Raw genomic sequence first — 23,505 nt, 5'->3', positions numbered from 1 at the left:
ACGTGTGATACTAGAGCCAAATGCTATCAAGGCGTTAAGATCTGTACTGCTTGTGTATAGGACTCCCCACCACCACCCCTGCCATTTGGTGGTTTATTCATTTATTTAGTAAATACTCATTGAGTATCTTCTATGGGCTAGATGATATAATAGGTGCTGGGAATAGAACAATATTCAAAATATACTCTTTCTGCCTAATGGGAGAGACAGCCAATCATGAAAGTTATAATTACAAAGGAGAAGTATCAGTGCTATGAGACTATAACAGAGGAAACCTCATTAGTATAGAATGGAGGGTCCAAAAGAAATACTGATGAAGTGACCTTTGAGCTGAGATTGAAACAACAACTAACCACTAACAAGGCCTGGTTACTAGGAGCACAGGAGAATGTCACTGGAGAAGGAACACACTGATGCTGGGAGGGACCTGATGGTGTTTGAGGAACTGGGAGATGGCCATGTGTCTAGAGCACAGAGTGTGGCCAGGAGAGTGAGGCTGGGAAGGCAAGCAGGAGCCACCCATGCAGGGCCTTGGAAGGGCCAATCTGGAGGAGTAATGGAAGCCACCGGCAGGTTTAAGCAGGGGATTGGTATAGTCAGATGTGTATTTTATAAAGATCACTGACTCTAGTGTGAAGAACAAATCAGATGGGGAAGGGTAGATGTGGGAGGACCAGGCAAGAAGGTACTGAGGCAGCTCTTTTGGAGGTGAAACTGTGGTCTAGACATGTCGGTTTGGGAGTCGTAGTCTTCATGATGGTTACTGCAACATTTACCTGCGTGAGATTTTCTTGAGGTAGAGAGCAAGCACGAGAAGAAAGCAAATAGTAAAGAACGTTAACACTTAATGGTTGATTATAGAAGGGTGAGGCTGCAAAGGAGACAGGATGGTCAGAGTTAGGAGGAAAGCCAGGAGTGGGGCACAGAGCTAGGGGACAAAGTATTTCAGGAAAGGCAAGTGTTGAACATGGAATCCTGCTGGGCAGTGAGCCAAGACAAGATTAAAAAGAAGAAAAAGGGAACAGACAGTAGGATGGATTCCTTGGTGACTTCAGTGTTTTCTCAGTGTCCTCAGAGGAGTGAGGTGGTTATCAATGGGTCTGAAAGTACATGGTGAGTAAGAAATAAAAAAAAAGAGCCTGAGCAATTTTTAGAAGATGGTTTGGATGTGAAAGGGATTCAAATATTTATAACATAATGATTTGTTTACTAAACACGTAAATATTAGAAATGTTAACTTAATTCAAAGAGTTTGTGGGATGATTGTTACTGTTTCCTGGTTCTTGGAAATGAAAAGAGTACAGTCATGTACAATATGTTATCTATCTAGGCTTAGTAGTGTTTAAATATTTCAAATGGATAAAGAATATTGCAGATAGAATGTACTGTTCGATATACAAAGGATTTTTCAGGTACATTTCGTTTAGTCCTCATGAAATTTTATGTATCAAGAAACTAAGAGAGGTATTAAATAACTTCCCCTGCCAATCAGTGGTATGGAAAACTAAGAAATAAATGTATCTTTAGAGTAAGAGTAGTTCAGGGAAGAGGATTTTCTAAAGTATTGATTGTTGGTCTGTGTGTGTGTGTGTGTGTGTGTGTATACATACATATATATATAGTAGATATACTCATATACATAAGCATTATTATGCCACAAGAAAATACCAAAGCTTGGGTTGAATTTTTTTTAAGTTATAAAATTTTTTTTTAATTTAATGTTTATTTATTTATTTGGAGAGAGAAAGAAAGAGAGCATGAGCAGGAAAGTCAGGGGGAAAGAGGGAGAGAGAGAAAGAGACAGAATCCCAAGCAGGCTCCATGCTGTCAGCACAGATCCCGATGCAGGGCTCAATCCCACGAACTGTGAGATCATGACTTGAGCCAAGATCAAGAGGCAGATGCTTAACTGACTGAGCCACTCAGGTGCCCCTAAAAGTTAGCAAATTCTTTAAGTGTCTTGCCAGTACTTCTCTTAAGTCCAATTATTTATTTAATGGGTCTTTTATTTTTATAACATTTATTGGTACCTTTCTAAAACTAATGTGTTTGATTTCTCAAGTACATGTGTATTTCAAACTTCAGATCCATGGTAACTGTCTGTTGAAACGAAGACACAGTCACATCTAAGATTTGAAGAATCATTCTACCTTGCAAAAATAAGCACAAAAAGAACATTCTTCACTTATCTGTGTATTATGGTTTTAATTTAAGACTCAGAGTTTCTAATCGCTTTTTTAAAAAATGGCTTGAGATATAATCACATTTTCTATAATTCATCCACTTAAAATGTACTATATTATGATTATTGGTGTATTCACAGCAGACCATCACCACAAACAATTTTAGAAAATTTCATTACCCCAAAAAAACCTCATACCCTTTAGCTATCACCTCCTCAGTCTCCCCCCTAGCCATAGGCAACCATCATCTACTTTTGGTCCCTCTAGATTTGCTTATTCACGACACTTCATACAAATGGAATTATACAATTTGTAGTTCTTTGTGATTTGCTTCCTTCACTCAGCATAATGCTCTCTCAATGGCTTTTGAGCCATAAACACTGTGCATGTACAGACACGAAAAAGCACTGGCATTTGTGAATCCATCTGTGTGTCCACATTATTTCTGTGTTAACGAGATAACCCAGGCACCACGTATATGAGGCCTGTAGTTTCACTCCTAATACCCAGTTGCCCAGTCAAGTTTTTTGAGTACTCAGGATACAGATTATTTTTTCCTTTGGATGAATACAGTCACTCAGAGGCATGATTTGGACGTAATAAATACATCAGTTGAATTTCCAAATCAAGGGTAATGAATGAAAACACCTTTGATTACATGTAGGTTGTCCACACCAGAGTCATTAATGTACATTGGTTTGATTCAAGCCCAGAAATTTGACTTTAGGGGCTGTTTAGCAGAATGTGTCTGGCAGTCCCCTACAGAATATAATCTGTGTAGGTCTCTTCTAGAACAGATTTTCTATTCCCCCTACCCAGGATTTCCTCTAATGCTACTTAACACTCACCATGCTAAGCCTTAAGATGCCCCCGTATTTAGCATCAGAGCTCAGGAACTTGCAATAAGCACTTTTTATTTTAAGCTTTTATCATTTGTGTTTGACTTAAGTCAACCTGAAGCCTTCCTTCATGTAGTCTTTTTTTGTAAGAAGTTTTTAAAAATAGTATACTCTATTGTGCCTACCTTTAATTATCAAGGTTGAAAAATTCTTAATTTTTTACTAATTTTATGTATAATTTTCCCCTTCCATAGAAATCCCCAAAAGCTGTTTTTTTTTTTTTACCATTTTAATGCATTGGATTTAATGTAATTCCCTAGCCATTTCAGTTCAAGGCCAATACCATGAAAAAGAAGTGTGTAGGTTTATTGTGCTAATATTGTGATTTTGATTTCTGAATTTTTTTTCTTTTTTTGTTTTTTTTACTTTCTTTTGATAAAAGTGTGTTTGGGGGTAGAAAACTGAAAGTTCTGTGTGTGTGCGTGTGTGTGTATTTCATGTGGAAAACACTAGGAAGGACACTATACTGTGCTGGTATTGCTAAAAAGAGATACCAGAGTACAGTTATGTTAATACGGGAGGAAATAATTCACACTGTTTACAAGCATTTCTAATTCCTAGAAACAATAATTACTATGTGCCCTACCCATTGTTGTTGGTGACCCATTCACTACAATGTCCGAGGGCATAGATTTTAGTCTGGGTTTTTCACTAATACATCCTCAGTACCAAATATAAGTTGTGCATTTAGTTGACACACAAGGGGATATTTGGTGAACTGATGTATTTGTTGAATGAATTCCTTTGGGATAAACTCCTTAACCCAGCATTCTATGCCCTTTGTATCTGACTCTGATTTATATCTCTCATGTAAACCCTATTGATAAAAGACTTGCTCTGGTCACAGCTCTGAATGTTGCCACAACAATCCGCTATAATGGTCCTTGGAGCTTGGGACTTTTGGAAAGGATGGGGAATTTGTAAAACTGAGGGGGAAGTAAAACTGGCACAGAGCCACGGAGGGGGTGGAGTAGGAATTAGGTAAGCAGAGAATAGAGCCTTCCAGACTGAAAAAGCAGAGTCTGGATAAATCTCTCCTTTCCTCTAAAAATGTATTGTGACTCCTCTAAGCCCACAGATCCTTCAACTCAGACAAATAAACATGTTCCCTGTTCTCCTAAAAAATGCCCATGGACATTTGAGCAATTAGACATGTCTTAGGTTTTGATTAATTAATTATATGTAGGCCTTGCCTCTATAGTCTTGCAGCCTACCCATGCTTTTTAAAATGGTCCAACAGACCCACTGGTGTCTGGGTGGCTCAATTGGTTAAGCCTCCGACTTCAGCTCAGGTTATGACCTCATGGTTCATGAGTTCAAGCCCCACATTGCGCTTTCTGCTCTCAGCACAGAGTCTATTTCAAATCCTCTCTCTCTGCCTCTCCCCCATTCATTCTCTCTCTCAAAAATAAAAAGAAACATTAAAAAAAATTTTTTTTAACAAATAAATAAATAAAATGGCTCAACAAACTTTATTCCTTGTTCTCATGGGGCAAAAACAAAACAAAACAACAAAAAACAAGACAACCACCTTTGACCTTAACAGTCTAATATCTGAAATCTTAAAACATTCAAGGCCATATCCTTCACTGAAATGTTTCACAAGCACTCATCTTTTAAATGAGTTAAAATAACTGTCCATTTAGTGTCCATTATTCCCTTATGTTTTGCTTTTCAATATTTAATCTCTCTCTCATGACCATCACTTACTATCTAACTTCAGGAATCAGTATATTTTTAATTCTGCCCCAAATTTAATAGATAACAAGAAAGAGAATGTAGGGTGACTTAGGCTTTAAACATTGGAAACGCTGGCTCGGCCTGTGTCTGAGGCAACCTTGGTGGTCTGGCGATATTGTATACGTGCCCTCTGGTTGGACAATAAGCGACATTTGTGGATTTGTCAGTGACCTCTCCCCTTTGTGCACTGCCGGTCTCCGGTGTCATCATTAATTAATCTTCAGGTCTCCTATTTGTCTGCTGGAAAGCATCTCAGATAAGCCAAGTTAATAAGTGGGAAGTGGGTGAGCTGCCTGGTCACTGGAACGTGCAACTGTGTGGGGACGGTCAGTGAGCTGGTCAGAGAGCACCCTTCTGCTCTGGTCACGGAAAGAAGTTTGATTCTAACAGGTCACGTGGGAAGCTGGGTCAGCTGGGATGCAGGGAGGACCTCCAAGCCCAGCCAGGGAGCTGCTCTTGTGCACACTGGCTTCAGTTTCTGAGTTCAGAACCTTGAGGCCCAGAGGCCTAGGGCTCTTGCTTCATACTTGCTTCATCTTTCTCAGGAGCTTCTTCAGGGAATTCTAACAGTGGGTGGTAGAACTTCAGCGAAGGAACAAAAATTATCATCCTTGTGTTCCTAACAGAGAGCATGTTTCTGTAAATCTGGTGCGTAGCATTTGTAGTCACTGATTCTCGGCCGTGACTCTCTTACCATTCTGGATGGGGCATGTCTCCCGACCAATGTTACTAAATCATAAAAATAACAAATAGTGTTTGTGAGGCCACTTGCCAGTGCCAGGCATTCTGCAAACCATCTTATATGCATCATCTCACTTAATTCTCATATCATGTCTGGGAGGGGGTCCCTGCTGTGCAGATGAGAGAAACAAGGCACAGCCCCCTGCCGAGCCCACGAAGGACTTGATCCAAGCACAAGCCCTTCACTATACCACTATATGGCCTCAAAATCTGAGCTGTTCCCTAAACCCCGTGAGCTCTATCACCACAGCCAGGACAAAGGAAGAGCCACAATGATCAATCTTTTTTAATTCAGGCAGAAGTAGCGATTTTGCTTTTGTTACTGAAAAAACAAGCTGTGCCTTTGGCTTTACTCTGGCTAGGGAGCAGTAACCTTGAAGAAATTATTTTCATGGCTTTAATTATGTCCTATTACTGAAGTACAGACATACCTTACCATATATTATCTATGTTTATGAAAAATAGTTCTCTACAAATGGAATTGTTGGAATTTGGACATAATAGAGGGCTAAAGAATTTAAATTCTCCCAATTTATATTGTAAGAAATTCCACCTTTCTTTTAAATATGGCTACCCGTGCTCTCAAAATCATAGCTGGATATCATCAGGAAAGTTTATGTGGCCATGAAAGTTCATTGAAAAATGTCGATTCTTGAAAGCAGACACCTTCCAAAGTGTTTCTGACCAATCTCCTGTTTGTAGGTCAGAACTAATCTGACCCTCAGAACTAATCTGGAGGTACCATAAGACAGGTTACCTTGCTTATGTCTTATGCCATAAAGGAGTGGATGTTTGGGGGTGGGGAGAGTCTTTAGATGACACTGAGCCCTTTCAAATCAGCATGGGACAATCACAGTGTTTGCAGAGTGGAGACTGGGACCCTCGGTGCCAGAAAGAAAGGAAAGAAGGAAAAGATGAGGAGGTCATGCTGTACTCCTGGAAAGCCCACTCTGAGTCTGGGTCAGCATTGCTGATGTTTTTTTTTAATCTTCCTTCACATGAGAATGTAGTTAAGGGGCACCTGGGGTGGCTCAGTCGGTTGAGCATCCAACTCTTGATCTCTGCTCAGTTCATGACTTCACTGTTTGTGAGATCGAACCCCATGTCGGGCTCTGCACTGACAGCATGGACCCTGCTTGGGATTCTCTCTCTCCCCCTCCCTCTGCCCGTTCCCTGCTTGCGTGCACTTGCGTGCACATGCACTCTCTCTCCATCTCTCTCCAAAAAAGAATAGAATGTAGTTAAGATGAGGAAATCATACACTTTGGCCACATCTGCATGGAACTCTCTGGAGAAGTTTTGGGACAAGTAAATGACACCTCCATGATGACTTCATAAGTATTAATATAAGTACACAAATAAATATGAATGGTAAAACATAAATACAGAAGGTATTAGAGATACTTGAAGGATGCCAGAATTTTGGATTGGAAAGGGCTTTATGCTGGTGGCAGCATGTCAGAGAGACGTTTTAGGACGAGTGGGACTTTGTCTATTGCAGTTATAAGTATGTATGACACTCCAGAAGAACGGATGGAGAACCACATGAATGTAGAGGTGGAACTGAGAATGTTGGCTGATAGTATTTGGAAGCACTGCAGAATTTTGGTTTGGTTGGTCAAATGTATGTGGAAATAGACCTGAAGGGTACAGATGGTACCATGATGGAGAAGGCCCAGAGTTTGCATTTAATTAGCAACGAGCACCCATCCATGGTTTTATCTTGTCTTACATCTTTTCCTCTTTGTTTTCAGTGGACGAGTTTGCCTTATAATTCACACGGACCAAAGAAAACTTAACAAGCCTCCGAGTTAACCCTTGATCTTCTCTCCCTTAAAACAGAACAATAGAAAGATCATAACTTTCCACTATTCCCCATCTCAGCAAATAGTAGTCATTACCACTGTGATGGTGAACTGTGGGTTAGTGGGCTTTCCATATGACCAAATCAGAACTGTCTAATTTGAGGGGATGTGATTATCCAAAAAGCTATCTATTATAAATGAAAGATTGTAGATTATAAATTATAAATCCGTTTATAATTTCTATCTGAAGTATGTCACATGTAAAACAATTTCACATGCATTAGTGGAATATTAATGGGAAGGGTGGGTGAATAAGAAGCATGAAAAGAGAGGGACAGTCCTCCCTGACCTGGGCTTGCTTCTCATGATGGGATGTGGGGGGGTTCCAGGCAACTTGGTTGCTTGGGAATTTCTGCAAAACCTATTTCAAGCTCTACTTTTGGAGCACAAATCTGAAGAGGATAAGGGCCTTTAATTCCCTGGGAATTCAGTAGTTCTTGCCTGTCTTTTTTTTTTTTTTTTTTTTTTTTTTTTTTTTTGAGAGACCAAAAGCGCAATACTTTACCTGTCCCGAGTCAGGTTTTTCTGTATCTCTAAAAGGACAGTTGAAGGTGGTGCATTTCTTTGTTGCTGAAGAAAGGTGTGGAGTAAGATGACTATTTTTATTTGTTTGTGTTGCTTCTGGTTTTGTTTTCATTTTTTTTTTTTGCCCTGGAATTTGCTTAAACAGTGATTGATAAGGGTTTTGCACACTTAAAACCAAAGAGCATAGCACAGAGCATAAGCTCAGCAAGTACATGTTCTTCAAGAAATCTAATTCCCAACTTTTCTTCACAGCAAGTGAGAAACAGATGATGGTGGTGTGCAGGGAGTCACCGAAGGAGTATCTCCAGCCTTTCAAGGACAAACTAGAAGAGTTCTTCCAGAAAGGTAGGGAACTGCATCAGCTACACATCCATGAATCTCTGAAACATCTGCCATTCCCTGGACCTTTCTCTGAGGCCCACGGCCCGCCCGTCGCATCCCTGCTGATCACTAGCAGCTCCGGTGGTTTCACCAGTCCATCTTCCTTCCTCCCTCTATCTACTCAGTGTAGATAGAATTGTTCTGCTACTTTTTTTTCCGGTGTTTATTATTTGAGAGAGAGAGAGAGAGAGAGAGAGAGAGAGCAAGCAGGGGAGGTGCAGAGAGAGAGGGAGACACAGAATCGGAAGCAGGCTCCAGGCTCTGAGCTGCCAGCACAGAGCCTGACGCAGGGCTCGAACTCACTAACTTCGAGATCATGACCTGAGCCGAAGTCGGCCACTTAACCAACTGAGCCACCCAGGTGCCCCTGTTCTGCTACTTTTATATCACCTTTCAAACCCTTTTTAATATGTTAAATCCTTTAATGTTACTCCTGTTCCTGTAAACTTCTTGAGGGAAGACGTTTTCTTTGTCTCTTCATGGACCCCAAGGGAATCCTCAGTACATGTTACCTGCTGAATGACATACAGTCAAGGCTTATGCGGTCATGCCTTTCAGATTTGCAGGCAGCCTGAACAAGCAACTGGTGACTATCTCCCTAGGTTTATCAGTGTAGCATCTTAAAAACTTGTGTTGTATTTTTTTAATGTCTTTTTTTGAGAGAGAGAGAGAGAGAGAGAGAGAGAGACAGAGAGAAAGAGAGAACACACATGTGCAAGTGAGTGTGGTTGGGGGGAGGGCAGAGAGAGAAAGAGAGAGAGAGAATCCCAAGCAGGCTCCACATTGTCACTGCAGAGCCCAACGCAGGGCTTGATCCCCAGACTGTGAGATAATGACCTGAGCCAAAATGAAAAGTCAGACACTTTACTGACTGAGCCACCCATGTGCCCCTTTTGTTGTATTTTTATTCCTTTTCAGAATGGAAAATTGGGGCCAAATGAATGTCACACATGAAGTCACTTGGCCCTCATCAGCCTTTTGGGATTAGTAGATAGAAGTCATAGGCATGAGACTACTTATTTAGTGCATTTATGCACTTATTTAGAAATCTTACTAAGTTATGTTCCTTCCTCCGTGATTTTGGCAGGGGTAGAGAACTTTGGTTGATCTCTATTAGTGAATGTAGAAGTTTAATGCCTTGTGGATATTTCCTATTCAATTTTTTTCAAATCCAGCTTATGATGTGAATCATAATATAAGTGTGGGTCACAAACTTGCAGTTATGAAGCAAGTTAAGTCATGGGAATGTATTGTACAGTATGGGGACTATAGTTAATAATACTGTATTATATATTTTAAAGCTGCTAAGAGAGTAGATCTTAAAAGTTCTCATCAGAAGAAGAAAAGTGTTGTAACTATGTATGGTGATGGATATTAACTAGACGTATTGTGATGATCCTTTTGCAGTATATACATAAATGATTGTGTTGTACCTCTGAAACTAATATGTTATGTGTCAATTATATCAGTAAAAAAGCATGGGGTAGTTAGAGGGAGCTTTTGTCTTTGCTAGAAAGTCAGAGGAAATACATGCAGGAAGCTCTGGGGATGTATCAACATGCTCTTTCTAGTTGTTAATAAGGCCCCGTGATACCACACCGTCAACAAAAGACCATTTAAGCAGGGTGAATCCAGAAAGTATGGCCAAACCACCTTGAGAATTGGCAGGAAAATTCTCAGTCCATGAGTCAGAGAAACTCCGTTCCAGCTGTTCCTTTGGTGCAGAGATCATTGTTCCCTCCTCCTTGGTGAGGGCTTGTTTGTGTGGAAGCAGAAGTCAGGAGTTGTCTCTTGGCCACTGCTGAACCTCTTATATGATGGAAGTGATATTATCAGACAAAGTACCATCTTAAGAGCAAGAATGATACCACCCTTATGTGTTATGTGACTAAAATTAGGTGTATTTTATATGTGAGTTATCACAGTAGATACATTGCTTTAGTATTATACCATATAAATATAACCTAAATGTCCTGAAGAAAAAGCATGAAGGGTTTCCTTTTTGCTGACCCCCAATTAATAACTTCTGCTCTTGAAATATGTAGAATTAACTTGAAATGAGGCTCCTATGTTGTTAGATTCTGTTTTTATTTTTAATTGTTACTCTAAATCTGGAAAATTCTGCAGTGTGTATATTTAGGTATTATCAGCCTATATGTTACAATGGCTTTATACTCCTTTCTCTTGGAACTAGCTAGCATCTTAAAACTTCTATCGTGAATTCTATTTTTTGTTGTTGGAAAAATAGAGAATACAAGTAGACTTAGAGCCTTGAAAATCTTGAGTGCCTTGGAAAGGGAATTTGCAAATCACTGTCTGGAGGTGTATGTTAGATTCTTCTCTGTTAAGTTTCTTCTGGTCTGTTCCGAAAGAGGAAATTGAGTTGAGGCAAACCGAACCTTATGTCAGTGAGGCAAGAGTGTGGCAACAGTAAGATGTTCTAGAAAAACTCTAGATGTTCTAGAAAAACCCTGGCTGCACACTAGAATCACCTGGGAGAGACTTGCAGACATTCCGATACCCAGGCCAAGCTCCAGACGTACCATCAGCATCTCTGGGGATGGGCCCAGGCATTAGCATTATTGATTTACTCCCCAGATGATGCCAGTGTGTAGCCCAGGTTGAGAACCTCCATTGTCCAGCTTAGGTCACCCTTCACACCACACCATTCCGTGTGTCTTCGACGATGTTTATTCAGTCAGGGGCACCTGGCTGGCTCAGTCGGTGAAACACGACTCCTACTCTGAATGTTGTGAGTTCAAGCCCCACGTTGGGCATCGAGCCTACTTAAAACAAAACAAAACTAAACTAAACAAAACATGTTTATTCAGGAGCCTGCCGTACATCACTCGCTCCTTGTTCCTCTCTCAGGGACTGTCTTACTGGGAAAAGATCTGCCACTGAATAAAGGAGTCAGTGCGCCTTGAACCCACATAGTGAAAGGAAGATGGGAAGGACATTAGGAATAACCTCAAATCACATTTAAAACAAAAACAGCTAAAACAAAGCACAAAGAGAATTTAAAGGAAAGCTATCGTTTATATAGAATTTTAAAATATAAAAATAAAATGTAATATTGTAGGAACCTTAAACATTCCCCATATTGTGTGGTGAAAAGAGCCCCTGTTGAAATAGCCTGTTACCGTTATGACATAGCTGAGTTGGTCAAACATCAGTCTAGAATTGTACTGTCCGATATAAATGGCAGGCACCAGCCACATGAAGCCGTTGGGCAATTGCAATGTGGCTGATCCAATTTGAGATGTGCTCCAAGTGTACAAGAGCAGATTTTGATGACTCACTATAAGAAGACACAAAATATTTCATTTCTGATATTTTTATATTGATTACATGGTAAAATAATATTTTGAATATATTGGGTTAAAAATAAGATATTATTAACATTAATTTGCCGGTTTCTTTTCGTTTTTAAGCATGGCTACTAGAAAACTGAAAATGATATCTGTGGTTCACAGTATATTTCCATGGGCCAGCACTAGTCTAGACACAAGGCCCTTAGCCTTTCTCATTTCATTCCTTCACTCCCCTTGTCAAGTTCTTGCTCTGCTTGAAGCCTGGGTTCCTGGAATGCAGTTTCAGGAGCAAGCCCCTCCCCACTTTTGCTCTGGTCCTGGCCATTGTTTGGCTCAGGTAGGGGCGAATGCTTAACTGAAGGATATGGCAGCCTGCCAGTTCATGAGGCTGTTCCTCTGTGGTTCAGCAGGCGGGGCTCTGCCATGTTGCAGAATATACACGTGGAATATCTCTTGGCTACCATGGGGTTCTAAATAGTAGTAACTTTTTTATGTAGATGTTTCGGTGATTGGTAGAAAACGTGGGGTTTTCCTTCCACCATAAACATGCAGTATTGATCCTGGGTAACCGAATTTTTATGACAATTACACATCTTTAAGTGTACTATCTCATGTAATACGCCATTCATTGTAAGAAACACCATTATTACAAGTACTACTAAGAATGAAAAATTGTTGACAGTTAAACCACGATGTGTCATAGATTATAAGATGTGCCCTGAAAGCATGTGCTAAAATATGAAAATTCCATCAAGTTTGAAGTTGACGTAATATGGTGCTATAATTAGGGAAACAGACTCAGAGAGGAGCAAGGTCTAACACTTTCAGGTAACTTAGGGGAGGGTTTCAACAAAGATGTTTCTGTTTGAGGGGGGTGCGGTGGAGAGGCAAAGATAGTGATAATGATGGTAACAACAGTGGATGATAGTTAACCTTTGCAGTGTGCCAGACACTCTGGGGAGAGAAGCTCTCCTTTCTTTTTTAGGCCTCATGACTACCCTCTGGAATAAGCACTGTTATCACTCTGTGGTACAGATGAGGAAGTAGAGGATCAGGAATTCTCAGCAGATAGGTTGTGAAGGGCATTCCAGGCAGAGGATGGAAAGACATGATATATTTGGGCAATGGCAAGAGACTTGCTGTGGCGAGATCACAGGGCATATGGGAAGAACACAAGACCAAAAAGGAGAGGAGGGTCCCAATATGACTTGCTAAACAATCTGAACTTTATCTTATAGGCAACGTGGAGCCTTTGGAAAGTGGTATGTATGGGAATGATACAGTCACACTGGGTTTGTTTTGATTTGGTGCATGGGATCCTTTTACTTTGTGCTGTCAAGAAACACATTATAAGCAAGAGCAACATGAAGAAGAGTTGGAGTAGTAAAAGATAGGGAAGTAGTCTATCAAGTTATTCCACAGTAGGCCAGGCAAATGACAGTAAGAGCAAAAGCAACCACAGAAAAATAATGAAGGAAGGGACATATTTCTAAAGCTTTTAGGAGTTATAGGACTAGATGACCCATTGGAAGTACAAAAACGAGAGACAGATCATTCCCCTTTTTCTTGCTTGGATAACTGGCTTGATACCAATAAGGAGAACCAGATTTGGGGTGGAAAACAATGCAGTACATTTTGAACACGTTCATTTGACACATGCAAGAGACACACGCCAGTGGAGTTTTGGGTTCATGAGAGAGCACTGGATGGGACGGGAGAGGGTGGAAGTTCAAGTCATAGGAATGGATGAAAAAGCCCAAAGAAAGGGTATAAGATGAGAAGTTCCTGTAGTATCAAAGTATCTAAGTACAGGATATAATAACCACAATTGAGAAAAGATACTTCCATACTTTCATAATATCTGAGTATTTGGCAGACAAGCCAATTTTCTATTAGGAGTCTTATCACTCATAAAGTCTTAAGCAATTGAGTTCTTTATTCCTGAGAAGTCACCCATGTGTGATGACTCAGTTGATTCATGGTTACACTGATTTTTTATATGAGCTGCAGTTCAGTTCTTATAACACTCATGATGATTTAATTTTTCTTTTGTAAATCATATCCTGTTGCCACACTCAAGTGGAGATGATGTGTTTGCCCTTGTGTCATCTTTCGCTTCTCAAAATGCCCTTAAATAGTGTGACTTGACAAAATTGTGGTACTTGTTCTTAACTAATTTCATTTCCTGTGTAGAATAGAAAGTAATTTTAATGGCACCATTTTTCAGAGTTGCAATCTCCATAGTATCAAGCCTTTTCCCTTACATGGTTTTGCTTTTCCACAGTAGGCTCTTGTTGATTCCAATTTACAGCTCAGTTCAGAGTAACCTTGTGCAGGCATTATTTGAGCCCATGTTTTCCCACCCTCAGATCAAACATAGTCATAATGATATGGCCTTCAAAACGTGATGCTCACATTAAAAGTCCCCATAAACATGGCAGGGATCCTGTAATTGAAAGAAGGCGCAGAGCAACTGATTAGATCCTAGGTATAGATCTTGTAGGTGGTCTTTGCATGCTGTTAAATTGGTCATTTGTATTTATAGCTTCGGCAGGGAGGGCTGGAACCTAACCTGGTGCTAAGACTAGCCGTCTCCCACACTTGCCCTATCTCATTCTCCATTAGTTTCAGCTGGCATCCATGAATGGAACCAAATCGAAATGAATCTTAATGAGCTGTGCCAGTCCTACTTTATCACACTATCCTCCAAAGTTCTTTGACCAGCTGAGATTAGAGATATTCTTAACGTCAAGACACTTATCTAGTAATAAGTAAATATATACATTTACAAAAAACTAAGAAACAAAACAACTCTGATTGCCCACATTGAATGCAAAAAGAATCATTTAAATAGATGATCTGGTTCTATTTACTTTCTCATCCTAACATAATGGAGCCTCAGCATGGCTCATGATAGGTGTTAATAATTATTGTGGAATTAATGAAGGAGCAGCCTGAATCTTGTAAAGCGCCTGGAGGCTATTTTTCCCCCTCTGTGAGTTTCCTGTTTAAATTCTTTCAGAACTGGTAAATCATAGCAGAATCTGGTGAGATGCACTTTTGGTCTATAATGCACATCTGTGGTCAAACCTCCTGGGTATCAAAACATCTTTCTCCCTCACAAATATGCATGTAATCCATTCTTAATAAATACTTAGATTAGATTGATAAGGTCCATTACTGAACCTCAAACCATAGACTAAAATCAGGTTCTTAGGTAATCTCTTCAACCCCCAGAATATTCAAGCATCAAGCTTACAGAGAACAGAAAGAACCAGTGATCTGGACAGTGTGACCTGTGAGAAGAAATAATTCTTACATCCTCTACAGTATTGTGTTGTAGAAGGAAGAACTATGGCCAGGAGAAAGCACACTACTCTGTTGGGCCAAATCAAGTTCTTGTACACCTCACTATTCAAACAAAACAAAACAAACCAGCAAGGCTGGCTCCAAATAACATCAAATGGTCAAGAATTAAGATTGTTGTGATTTCTGGGTCACCACAGTAACACAGCAGTAATCTTCAGAAAATGGAGTGACTATTTTATCAAAGGTTTTATTAAGTAGACTCTTTCCTGAAAGGGTTTGAATCAGTTTGTTTTGTTTGGTTTTGTTTTTTCCCAGAAATTTCTGCAAAGAGCACAATCCCTCCCCCCTACCCCACCAAGTTAGCTTCTCTCTCCCTCGCTCCACTTCTTCCTCCCTCTCTTTGCTCCCTCTCCCCTCTCTTGTTCTTTCCCTCCCTACTGACCACCCCCCCCCCTCATATCTTTAACTTACTTCATTTTTCTTTTCTGGACAAACATCCAATAAGTTGTCTTTCCAATAACTCTAGTTCTCTTTTTCTTTTCCTTTATTTCCAGTGAAAATTTTGCAACAAGAGGAAAAATAACTAAATTAATTGTGTGTGTGTATAATAGTAATATAAATTTCTGGAAAACATTGTACCCACCTACCCAGCCCCCCCCCCAACCAAAGAAAGAAAACTACAGACCAATTTCACTGTAGTTTTAAATGTTTAAATACAACAATACATTTTATGGTCAAATGGAGTTTATTTCCACAATGTAAAGATGATATGATATTGGGAAGTCTGTTAACATAATTCATCACTGTTAATCTCTCTAACAGGAAAACTCATATGGTCATCTCTTTAAAAGGCACTGGCCAAAATTCAACATCCATTCTCCATTTAAAGCTCAATAAAACATTAACATATGCTTCCTTATTGTAATGGAAATTAATATGTGTCAGCCTCAGATTTGCAACCCCTATCACACACAAAAGATCAGTCTACACAATATATAAGAGCTCCTAGATGTTGAGAAACAAGACCAATATTCAGTACAAAGGCCAATAATGTGAACAGTGGCCAAAACTGCTCTTCAAACATGTGAAAAGATGCTGTTCTCAAAATAAATACAAAAGAAATCCTATTGAAACTCCATTCTTTCTAAGATTGGCAAAGTTATAAACGTTTGGTAGCAAACTCTGTTCAGTGCAGTGCAGTAAACCCCTGTTCTCTATTGCTTGTGAAAGTGGAAATTGTTACACTCCATATAGAGGTCTATTTAGCAGTGTCTATTAAAGCTACATATGCACGTGTCTTTTGACTTGTCAGTTCTACTTCTCAATGCATACCCTCAGATGTTTACACATGCAGAGTGATTTATGTGCCATGCTACTTATTCAGACATTGTAGCAGCAAAAGATTGGTAATGATCTCAATGACCATCAGTAATGAAATTGTCAAATTATAGTACTTCCATATGGAAGTATGGAATACTAAGCATCTGCTTTAAAAAAAAAAATGAGGAAATGTTGTATCTATTGTCATGGAAGAATCTCTAAGGTATATTTTAAGTGGAAAACAAGGGTCAGAAGAGTAGGAATATTACCATTATTAATAATAAAAAAGGATACTAAACAAAAATCTCTGAGGACAAATAGGAAACTAATCTTAGGGGCTGATATTTAGCTGATTCTTACCATCTCAACCATGCAGGTAATCTGTCCTGTTTAGTGGGCACCCAGGCTATTGTGAAATATTTAAAATATTACCCCTAAAAATGACCAGACAGGTTCATTGCTGTAGTGGATAGAAAAAAGATGGGTGAGGTTCAGATATGGCACACAGACTCTTCATAAATCTTCTAATCATTGTGTACCTCTTCAAAACAATTAAACAACTATTTAAAAAAAAAACAAACACTTTCTATGGTACTTTGGTACTTACATTTTTTCTTTCAAGATTGTCTCCCCTTTCAGGCTTTTACCATTGTGGTACCAGTTGGGGTCCCTTAGCCTGCTGAACCTAGCCCTTCATGTACAATTTCCAAGGAATTAGGAATTAAATGCTCTCATTCACAGCCTCTTTCCCTCCTCTGAGGGCTGAACTGGACCACTTAGAAGGAAATTTGAGGACATTTTTTTGTGTTTTCCTTCTCTCATGAAAGGAGAGCCAGATCTATGAGCTAGTACCTTGGCTTTCTTTCCTAATGCTCTCATACACACACACACACACACACACACACACACACACACACACACACACACACTAAAGTCCCTCAAGTTCTTTCTTCTGGATTTAAACTGCCTTTACTCATTTTGCTCATGGTTCTGCCATGCTCTTGTGATAACTCTAACTGAAATGTCCGTGAGAGGCCTCTTTGCTTGAATATGTAGAGCATTTTACTTTTCCCTCATCATTTGGTCCCTGTTTCCATAGTCTTGTTCTCCATTTCACCTGGGTCATCTTAGCTCACCATGACTTTCGATAAATTGTTTCCTGAGCATACAGGGTAAGAGTATAGGAGCCTACATTTCAAATTACCCTGACTCAGGCCTGTAGGGGAGGACCAGTTATCATTCATTTATAATTAAGATGATTTTAAGAATCTGACCTCGTCTATGGATGTATGTATTTTAAGCCTTACCTGTAATTTTTGAAAGAGAGGTTTTGTCTGCTGTTTGTAAACAGTGTCTCAGAACTACATGCAAGTGGAAGAGAGATGGTAGTGGTTTGGGTTGGAGGGAAATGTAGGGTAAGTATCATTAACTCTTACTGGGTCTTCTCTAGAGCCCAGATATTTAGACAGATGTGCACTTGGGTGCACGCATATCCCCACCGCAACAGCTCCAAACCTATGAGACCAAGCTGCTTTGGTGGAACAGGGACTATACCTTAGCAACTATACCTTTACAACTTTGAGTAAAGCTTTTAACCATGTAGGTAGTAAAGTATTACTAGTGCCCACCTCATGATGGTATTTTTGGTGTTGATGTAATCCCTTCATTTCCCTTCATCATGGCAGACTCCAAGATCCTTTAAGATTCTGGAGCTACAAGCCCCTGTTTGATGAGTAGAAACATCCCCAGGTAGAAGAAGGGCATGAAGCCAAGTGAGCCGGCCTCTTTCTAGGTGTAGACCTTCTTGCCCACTTGTGAATTCCCTTTGCATATTTCATTGGCTTGTTTTGGAAAAACTAGAAATAGACTAACTTGTGTTCCCTAGAACCAGGGTTTTAGGAACTTCTGAAGTCTTATACTTTTTTTTTTTTTAAGTCTTATTCTTGATACGAAGCCATAATCACAGTATTTAATCTTCCAATCATGACTACATGTACACCTTTTGATTAAAAAGGGGGTTTTTGTATAAATTTTCTGAATATAACAGAAAGAGCATTGTGTATGGAGTTAGAAGACCTGTGTCTGAACCCTAACTTTACCACTTAACTTTCCTGTGTGATGTTGGACAGGTTTGTAATTTTCTTTGAGTCTTTTTCTTCTTATCTGTAAAATGGGAATAGTAGTGTCTGCTGTATAGTATCATTATGAAGATTAAATAAGACAACATCATATGACTATAGAGCATCAATAAATACGTTATTTTTAGAGCATAATTATTATCCCGCCCCTGCCTTCTGTGAGAAACACCAGTTGGTTGAAAATTTCCCTCAAGTCTTCCACCTCCCTTAAGGGAGTTGGAAGGATGCTTCTTGACTTCAAAGGTTGAAGCACAGCGCTTCATTTAATCTCTGCAGTAGCTCTTTGAAGTTGATTTTGTTTTTACCAACTCTCCAGATAAGGAACCTGTGAGGATTTCAGTAACTTACTCAAGGTCAGTGTGATCTCAGTCTCACTGTTGGTACTATGCTGTCCTAATAACCCAGAAGAGCACCTATTTTATCTGTGTCCCAAGACCCTTGTGGGTAACTAGAAATTACTGTTTTCTCTCAGCATCAAAATGAGAAAAATAGGAGAGTAGCTGACTTGCCTGCCATAGCTTAACCCCCAGGGACTCCTGTTCCTGGAGTCCGGATAGAAGCCCTCCTTCTACCTTCCCTAGCAGTAACAAGAAGGGTCATCTGTGCTTTGGAAAGAATTGCGGTGACAAGTAGTTAAGTATTTTCTGGAGTCAGTATTGAGATCTGCATTCTTGCATAATAGTTGTTTTCATGATAAATTGCTTCATGTAATTGTTGGCACCACCACCACTTCCTCTTTGGATTCTTGACAACTATCGGCAAGGTTTTAATCAGTGATTGATTGCAGTTGCCATCACATGGCTTCTCTTCGAATCACTCAGTTATTGTCTTCTTTATGCTGGAGGAACTTGACACCTATACTGCCTTCTGGGAATTGTTTTGCAGAATACATATTATATAATATGTGATTTTGCAGATAATGTACAACTCTGGAAAGATCTCTTCATTCTTTCAAATAATACAGGTCTGTTTCTTCTTCTGCTGAGTCACTTTTGCTGTAGAAGAATTGTGGCAGCACTAGTAGGAGTCCAGAACTGAATGAGATAATGTATGTGGAGCATTTAGCACAGAGCCTGGCACTCTATGTTGTCAGCACCTGCTGCCACTGTTACGTTCTCATTTTATCGTATGATATCGCAAGATACCATTTTATCTCAATCTTATCAGATGGTTCCGAGAGTGGAGCTCAGAAAGTCCATCACAAAAGTGTTACTTTCTCTGTGGTGTGAACAGCTGCAGTTCTGAATTCAAATGGCAAGTAATAATTCCAGTGAAAAGTCTTAAGTACTAGAAGGAAAATCATCTTGTCCATGTCCTCTAAAAGTATGCCAAAAGCAGTGGTTTGCTACAGGAGTGTATTCTTTCACCATTAGAATATTTTTAAGTCTAATTATAATTTCTGTAGTTACATCTTAATGATGGAAAGTATTTACATAATTCCATTAAAGATGGCATGCCTTGTGGAGCTCATGTCATGGCTACCCAAATCAACAATATTACCACCTAGTGGCCACTGAGTTAAACTGCAAACATATGATCCTGGAGACCCACAAAGTCCAAGCGCCTCGTCTCAGAGGCTAAAAGTGATTGGAGATGACAGTAAACACCACTAGCGTAAATGATTTTATCTTTGATAACTGTTAATTACCAGAACATTCAACTCTGTTTTATAGCATATGAGACTTTGAAAGGCTGCAAGCTGAGGCTAGAGAATGTGATCATTTTTTAATCCTTTTATTAATCTTTTGAATTGAGAAGAAATATACCTACCTTTCTCTACCAGTTTTTATATTCAAGTTTTGGTTGATTTCTACTATTTTTTCTTCTGAAAATGAAAAATTTGCATTTGAGTAGATCATAATTGTTTTCAACAGGGATAGAGAAGTTTTTTTTTTTTTTCCACTATAGGAAATACGCGGTATCAGTTCATATCCTTTCGTAAATTTGGCAGAACTTAAGTGCTTAGCTTCTTGAAGTGCCGATCCTTGATAGCACATCCTTTCTCCACTTTTGAGTCTGCAACCAGGACCTTTGTTATTTACCACTTCCCCTCTCCCCCTAGCATCTACGAACTTGTTGACATTCAAATTGTTCATTGAAAGGAACAAACCATCTGCCTACTGAGCTGTCTCACCATCCCGTTTCCTTGCTGAAATAAATGAAAGGTGGAATAGTCATAATAATTGTAGGGAAGTGTAATATATTCAAGTAGGTAATGTAGGAATCCACTAAAATATCTGAATTGCTATTCTTGCCAGGAAGGCACTATTCTTCCCTTAAAATCTTCCCTTCGGTTTCACGATTCTAGGATTAAGCCTAATTGCTAACATAATATATGTGCGTGATCATCTGCTTTCTTAAACTTAAGCTTCCTCTGGCATTGGTTCCCAGTTTATAGTCATGGCTGTGGCATTAATTGTAATTGGTCTGAGCTTCATGTGGGGAAATGGGTTCCAACATGTTGACAGCAATTACTGGAGCTAGATAGTCCTGGGTAAGATTCAAGGGATGGGTTTTGCATCTCTTTCAAATTATTTTCTTATTGTTTCTGTTGTAGTCTCCCAGGAGACTAGTGAAGAGAGGGCTGGCTTTAGAATTACACAAACCTGAATTCAAATCTCTTCCCTAACTATCTGACCTCGGGAAAACTTACTTCATCCAGACAAGACTGAGTTCTCGCATCTCAAAGACAGAGGTGATAACACCAGTACTATATAAGGTTACTGTGAGAATCAAATCAGGTAGCATACATCAGCCATCTAGTACAATATCCACCATAGTCATATGCGTAAATACTTGTTCTCTGCCTTCCCTTTACCCTCTCCTTATGTTCCTTTGTGCTTTGCTGTGACTTTGATTTCTTAAGCAAAGTCAGATTTAGTTTCATCTAAGGTACTTTGTGGACCATGGGTCCTGCTTTCACCACACTAGCACAGATACAGCTGTTCAAACTGTTCATTAAATATTAAGACCTTATTATGTCCTAGGCACTGTGGTACTTGATATTGGTAGAAGGATGAGCAAGATGAGCACAACCTTGCCTCTGGAATTTATATTTGCTAGTGGAGATGATAGCCTGTTGGCAATAGGAATCTATAGGGCATATTCTGGTTATCTCTTGCTATATAACCAACCGCCTCAACACTTAGTAGCTTAAATCGATAATTTATTACTATCTCCCACAGTTCTGTGGGTTGCCTAGACTGAACTGAGTGGTTCTTGTTCTGGGTTTACATGAGGTTGGAGGCAGAAGGTGACTGTGCAATCAGCAGATGACTTCTTCATGCACGTGTCTGGATCCTGGGCTGGGGTGGGTGGCACAGGTGGAGATTGGCTGGATCCTATGTAATGTCTGAATCCACGTAACCCCTCCACATGGCTTGGGCTTCCTCATAGCATGGTGACCTAAGGGTAGTTAGACTACTTACAGAATTGCTAGTTCTGTCCAGGGAAAATGTTGCAAGAAAAGGGAAGCAGAAACTACCAATCCTCTTGAAGTCTAGGGATAAGACATCGTGTCACTTTAGGTCGAAGAAGTTACAAGCTGGCCCAGTTTCAAGGAAATAGACCAATAGACTCCACCTGCTAGTGGAGAACAGTGCTGTATACAAGGAAGGAAAAAAGTGATGGTGGCCATCCTGGAGACCATTATGTTTAATGGAGGCGAAGCTACCATTATGTTTAATTGATTGTTCCTCAGTTTCATGTCCTTGATGTCTAGACTCTCAACTAGTAGATCCTGGCTTTTATTTGACTTAGTCTATCAGGATTTGCAAAGCTGACCATTAGCACTTGCCCTAAGAAAAGGCATCATTGTCTTCTTTAAAGGTCAGATAAATAGCAAAATATAGATGTGTTTGCTCTGGTCCTCATGACTTGTTCAAGATAGATGAGGTTTCCAGGGAATGGGGTTTTGTCATTCTCCTCAATATCCCTCTAAAGAAACCTCCTTAATTTCTGTGTTACTACATGGGAAGAAGTAAACAGCCTCATAGACAGTAGCCTCACAAACCCACCTTAACATATGACTCACATGTTACATGCCTATTTTAGCACATGAAAACCATCACCATCAGCCAGGATGTATTTCCTGGAAGTCAATATAAAGTCCCATTTGCTACAATGTCTATTCCACTTTTTTTCATATTTTTCTCCTTGGAGTTGGAGCCCTAACAAATCAATCCTCTGAGAACTCAACATTTTGTGCATTTGACATGTTGAAGACTCTCCTCCTTCCTTCTCCCAGGGACAAATGGCATTGAACCTACTCTCCTGGGCATTTTCCTACAACCTTATCATCATCCTATTTTAAATATGGTTCAGTGCATTGAAAAACCATAAAGCCCAAAAGTCACTTGCTTTTCCAACACAGGCATAAGAAAGAAGAGAACGTTTGAGCTGCCATATTCTTATTGTCAGTATAAATGCTCACTTTAAGGTGTGGATTTAACTATTTTTATACCTTTCAAAGAAATAACTTATCAGCAAATGGACACAATTGGGAACGTGGGTGTCTCCTTTCCCATACTCTTGCCCTCTTGTTCACTCTGAAGCCCAGTGGTAAGTTCTGCCTGCCTTTCTAATGGATCAGGATTTGCTTTCTGGTCCCTCAGTGACCAGGTTAGTGATGCTCGCTCTGACACAGCTGAAGATTGAGTGGTACTCTCCTGCCAGAAAAGCATTTGCTGGCATATTATAATCTTATATGAATCCATAGAGTTGAGTTTGGTCCCACGAGGGTAAAGGATGTTTTAAAGATTCATGAAGACTCTTCTTAGCTACAGCAGACAATATGGTCAAGTGAGATGAGGATATGTCCTTTGTACTTGTATGAGTTCTTGTTGTGCTTGTCAAGGTTGTTGTAGCTGACAGTCTTATCTATATGACCTACTGAATAACAGAGAAAATACTGCACTATGCATAGACAGGCTTTAAAATGCTTTCTGATAGAGCTGGAGCTGAGGGAGTGGCTGATGGAATGTATAGATTTAAGAGTCACTTATAAATCACACTGAGAATAGGGGCGCCTGGGTGGCTCAGTTGGTTAAGCATCCAACTCCAGCTCAGGTCATGATCTCTCAGTTTGTGAG

At 39.7% G+C, this 23,505-nt stretch overlaps 1 protein-coding gene across 5 annotated transcripts in view; it reads left to right on the top strand.

Moving 5' to 3' along the window:
• Positions 1-23,505, top strand: part of FMN1 (formin 1) — a 433,957-nt gene that overhangs the window by 327,788 nt on the left and 82,664 nt on the right. For all 5 annotated transcript variants that reach the window (XM_058738290.1, XM_058738286.1, XM_058738287.1 and 2 more), the window contains one exon: positions 8,206-8,298. In XM_058738290.1, coding sequence (XP_058594273.1) covers positions 8,206-8,298 — 93 coding nt within the window. The remainder of the gene's footprint in view (positions 1-8,205; positions 8,299-23,505) is intronic.

The sequence above is a fragment of the Neofelis nebulosa genome, chromosome 7 (genome assembly GCF_028018385.1).
Source record: "Neofelis nebulosa isolate mNeoNeb1 chromosome 7, mNeoNeb1.pri, whole genome shotgun sequence".
Taxonomy (NCBI): Eukaryota; Metazoa; Chordata; class Mammalia; order Carnivora; family Felidae; genus Neofelis; species Neofelis nebulosa.
This window is presented reverse-complemented; position numbering and strand designations above follow the sequence as displayed.